This window comes from Silurus aristotelis (assembly GCF_946808225.1).
Source record: "Silurus aristotelis genome assembly, chromosome: 12".
NCBI lineage: Eukaryota > Metazoa > Chordata > Actinopteri > Siluriformes > Siluridae > Silurus > Silurus aristotelis.
The window spans coordinates 30,123,771-30,128,623 of NC_139585.1; the positions used below are offsets into that span (position 1 = coordinate 30,123,771).

General features: G+C 44.9%; 1 protein-coding gene across 1 annotated transcript; it reads right to left on the bottom strand.

Moving 5' to 3' along the window:
* Positions 1-60: 60 nt before the first annotated feature.
* get4 (guided entry of tail-anchored proteins factor 4) lies at positions 61-4,084 on the bottom strand. The gene is made up of 9 exons (XM_083556286.1): positions 3,867-4,084; positions 3,162-3,240; positions 2,751-2,832; positions 2,446-2,595; positions 2,221-2,359; positions 1,826-1,966; positions 1,599-1,674; positions 1,313-1,385; positions 61-583 (listed from the first exon to the last, which is right to left on the bottom strand). The coding sequence occupies exons 1-9, from the start codon at positions 3,995-3,997 to the stop codon at positions 495-497; spliced, it is 960 nt and encodes a 319-aa protein (XP_083412412.1). The 5' UTR covers positions 3,998-4,084; the 3' UTR covers positions 61-494.
* Between the last annotated feature and the right edge of the window lie 769 nt (positions 4,085-4,853).

The window sequence follows — 4,853 nt, forward strand, 5'->3', positions numbered from 1 at the left end:
CTCACACACACACACACACACCCCTGTGTGTGTTCTAATATAACAAACACTGCTGAGATGTTGTTATTATAATGTTTTAATGCTGCACTTGCACTACACACACTTGTTTGATCGTTAATCCTCAGGTGAGATCTCCCGAGCGCTGATGATACCTGAAACCCGTCTGGGTGTCGACGCGGCACCGTCTGCACGTGAAGCGGCGGCTCTCGGTCACGCGTCACGTCTTCACACCCGTGTATTTATTGTTTGTTCTCAGGGGGGAGGTGGGTGAAGGTGTGGGTGGAGGACATGGTGGAGGTGTGGGTGGTGGTGGTGGTGTAGTCACAGTCCAGGAGTTGCACCAAATCACCTCTTCTGAAAACTACAGGAGCAAAAAAAAAACCTGCAGCTACGTATTCCAGGAGACGCAGTCGAAGAAAAAAAAAGAAGTAAAGTTTGAGTTCAGTGTGGTTTTGTGAGCGAGACGGAGAGGTTGTGTTTTGGAGACGTGATGATCAGTCCAGCTCGATGGGGCTGCTGTCCTCACCAACCTCCTCACCCTCCTCTTCCTCACCAGACCCCATTAGACTGTTCAGGAGATTCCCTGAAACGTGACAACAGAGCGAAATCAACAGCAAGAACACGGGAAGAACCACACACGAGTGCTGAAAAGGCCACACCCACAAATCACAGATCACACGTGTTCACCTGGTCTACTGCCTGTGGGCGTGGCCTGGGCCACAAATACACTTTTGGATTGGTTCAAACACTCGAACATTTCAAACCAGAAAACAAATTACACATATGTAAAGTTTCTTTTTATTTAAATGTGCGAGTTTGCAACCACGTCGCTTTTATGACTAAACTAAATGTTTATGTTTGTATATGATGCAGTTTATACACATTTCCCCAAATTTCTAATGAATTCCAATAAATTCCTGGTTTTCCAGATGGAATGTTTCCAAAATTCCCCAGATGAAGTTCTCATGAAAACTTTCCAGACACTGTGTGTGTGTGTGTGTGTGTGTGTGTGTGTGTGTGTGTGTGTGAGAGAGAGATCACTCAATATATAAAGCAGGAATGTTTGGCAGCTGCACTGGTGTTTTAAAACATCAATATTAACCAGACCCCTGGAAGCTCCGCCCCTTTTTCTTTATATAATTTATAAATATATATTAGGGCTGCTGAAATTAACGTGTTAAATGCAAATTCGTTTCATTAGCGCGATTTTTATTAAAATATAAATAAATAAATCTGAAATTAAAACCTAACGCAACACTTATTTACGAGCTGCAATTTAAAAACACGTTTCGTAATGATTGTGAGGATGTACCTAGTAGGCCACCGTAGGATGAGGACTGTTTGGGTGGAACGCCGAAGAACAGCTGTCCTATTCTGTCCAGGTACTGAGGGAGAAAACAAGAGTGTTACTTTACTAACACACACACACACACACACACACACACACACACACACACACACACACGAGTCTCCCTAAACCCTCGTGTGTGTGAACGAGGCGTCACTATAGAAACCAGAACTCATTACCATATAAACCTGTGACGAATCAGCATGCAGCACAGGTGTGTGTGTGTGTGTGTGTGTGTGTGTGTGTGTACCTCATTATACATGGGGTCCCTCTTGAGCGATGGCTGATACTGTTCACATAATACTGTAAAGACTGTCAGCTTCCCACTGAGAGACAGAACACACACACACACACACACACACACACACACACACACACACACACACACACACACACACACACACACACACACATTATGAAAGCAGTCATACACAGGAACAAAAAGGTATGTAATGGGATTAGAACACACACTCGTACCCGTCCACAGCCAGGAGGAGGAACCACAGGAAGTTGAGGAGCGGCTGCATGAACGGAGGTCCTTTCTCTATAGACGGGTGTTTCTGTGTGTACGTGGTGAACACCACCGAGGCGCTCGTTTTGTTCTTTAGACACAGGAACCTGCAGACACACAGAGAGAGAGCGAACATCATCACAGTTCTCTTGTTCTTCATTAGGTTCCTCACTCGCTCAGATCAGTCAGATCTCCTCCACACAGTATCTGAGGGACGAGATCTGGACTGCGTTCTAGAGATCTACAGCTTTAAAGATCTACGAGTTAGTATTAGTGCTAATCCCAATCTGAATTTAATTCAACACTTCATTTGAATCCAGATAAAAGATAAAAGGTTCCCGTGAGGAGTTTGTGTTCTTACTGTAAGACGGCCTGAGCCACGAACATGTCGACTTCACTGCGAAAGCCTCGCGCGGCCGAGTACTCCACCAACATCTGGGCGCAGCCCTCACCGTCCGAGGAGTGCAGGAAGTGATAGCGGGACTCGCTGTAGTTTTGCTCTAAAGGGTGTAAACAGGAAGTTAGATCAGGTGAAGAGGAAGTTCATGGAGGTGTGGTGAAGAAAGGTGAAAGTTCAGCACCATACCCTTCCACAGTGTGACCGCCAGCAGCTGGTGCAGTTTGGGGTGTCCGAGCTTCCCTGAGCCGCCCGTGGACCATTTGAGCGCTCGCGAGACAAAAGCCACTCTCTCGTGAGAGTTGGGGTCCATCATGCTAAACAGCTTCACCAGTTGCTCTGAGGGAAACACGTACGTTCACATCAATCAGTCCACATTCACCACAGGCTTTTACATCCTTCCTGTGGAGATCCCACACACACATTCCTACACCGTGTGTAAAACTAATCCCTCCTAAATAGGGCTTTAAACACCTCCATATCTGCTCACTCACCCAGAATGTCCTCCTCGACCGTGGCCTCGGGCTTCTCTAGAGCCTCCAGGACGAGCATGGACAGATCCGCCGCGCTGTTTTGCTGATGAAAACACAAACACCTGCCGTGAGAGCACTGCTCCATCAGACACACTTATTACCAGATCTCATGAGGACCTTCAGATACAATCATCGACGCTTTAACACCAGGTGACGCGTCTGAGGGCTCAGTGCTCGCAGCGGTGAACTGCTCATGCTCACGTATGGCCGCTTCTGTGCGCGTTGTACATCCACGTGCCGTGAATTGTTCACGTGCCGAGACACGGTTAAATTAACCAGGTACTGGTACGGATACCTCACTGATCATGGATTTGTGAAGGAACGTTTGTGCATGTCAGAACATGGAAATCACACACACACACACTCTCATACCTGGTTATAGCTGAAGAAAAGCAGCGCTCCGTTGTACATCAGCTCTCGGGCTTCTGCGTGTTTCGACTGAGCCGTGTACCTGCAGAAAAACACACACACACACACACACACACACAAAATAATATATTATAAAACACGCAACATCTGTTCTGCAGAATCAAGAACAACAGCTGGAACCTTCACCTGATACACGTGATCACGTGTTCTAACACTTATTATTCATTAGAATGAGTTTAATGTGAAACTTTAGTTTTTTATTAATAAAATATGATTATTTTACTTATAAAGCACTCAGAACACCTCAGGGCTAGCTGAACGGCTAACACACACACACACACACACACACACACACACACACACACACACACACACACACACACACACACACACACCAACAACACCATCATCATCATCATCATCATCCCCTAATCATTTATTATTCCGCGCGTGCGTGCGTGTGTTCTCTCCTTTAGCTAAAAGCAATTCCAGCATAGACGTGTGTGATATTAAATGGCAGCGCATTAAACCAATCAGAGCGGCGGACTAGATAGGAAGGCGGGACTACGGGCCCTCGTGCAGCCAATCAGAATAATGAAACGAACGCCGCTTCATTGACAAGGAGAGAAGGATCTGGAAAAGCCGAGGCCACGGGCGGATTTCGCTGCTTTATAAGACCCGCTGTCCGTGTTCTCTTAGACACCTCACCTAAAGAATAAGGTCCGGTACATTTGATGGGCCTCATAGTAATCTCCTCTCTCCACACTGGCGCGCAGTTTCCCCTCCACACGCTGCACTCCTCCGCGGTTCCTCTTCACAGCCTCCTGCTCCGACATCATTGTTCCCCTTCGCGCTCACAGCCTACTGCCACGGAAATGACCTCTCCGAGACGCCGTAGATGTCGACACCCAATCGCATCGCAGTGCACTACCCCCTGTAGTGCACTTCATACACTGGTGTTTACGCGCTACTTAGGGGCCCTTACACGACTACTGGATTTGGGATTGAACCCAGGTGGAAGCCGAGACAAGGACATGTTTCAGATCCTGCTGATGGTCTGGGAATAAAATAATATAATAATAAAGTAAAATGATATAATAAAATTATATAATAATAAAATAAAGGTTTTAACACTGATGTTTTTTCTCCTGATTTAAAGTAAGGTTTGGGTTTAGGGATAGTACAATTAACTACAAAGTAAACCAGATACAATACAACTAAATAAATAAACTCTGACCCTGATTGGTTGAAAGGAGATGATGACCTTTCAGGTAAGGAGACGTTTATGTAAGAGTTATAAGAGTCTCCTTGCTTAAAGAGAGAAAGAGAGATGCTTGTGTCTATAGCTGCTATAATGTTAAGAACAGGAACCATCTATCTATCTATCTATCTATCTATCTATCTATCTATCTATCTATCTATCTATCTATCTATCTATCTATCTGTCTGTCTATGTCTGTCTGTCTGTCTGATTCCTGCGCCTGTGTGTTACAGTTCCCATGTTTCACCACTAGAGGGTGGAAGTGATAGACAAACAGAAGATTCTGTCCCATGACACACAGTTAAATTATTCACATATTTTTATTATTATTTAATTGATTTAATTCACTCAAATTGAATAATTGCTTTTGTTTGATCTCGGACTTTTTTTTCTTTATATTTAGGATCAACCTTGAGAAAAATATATTGAACTTA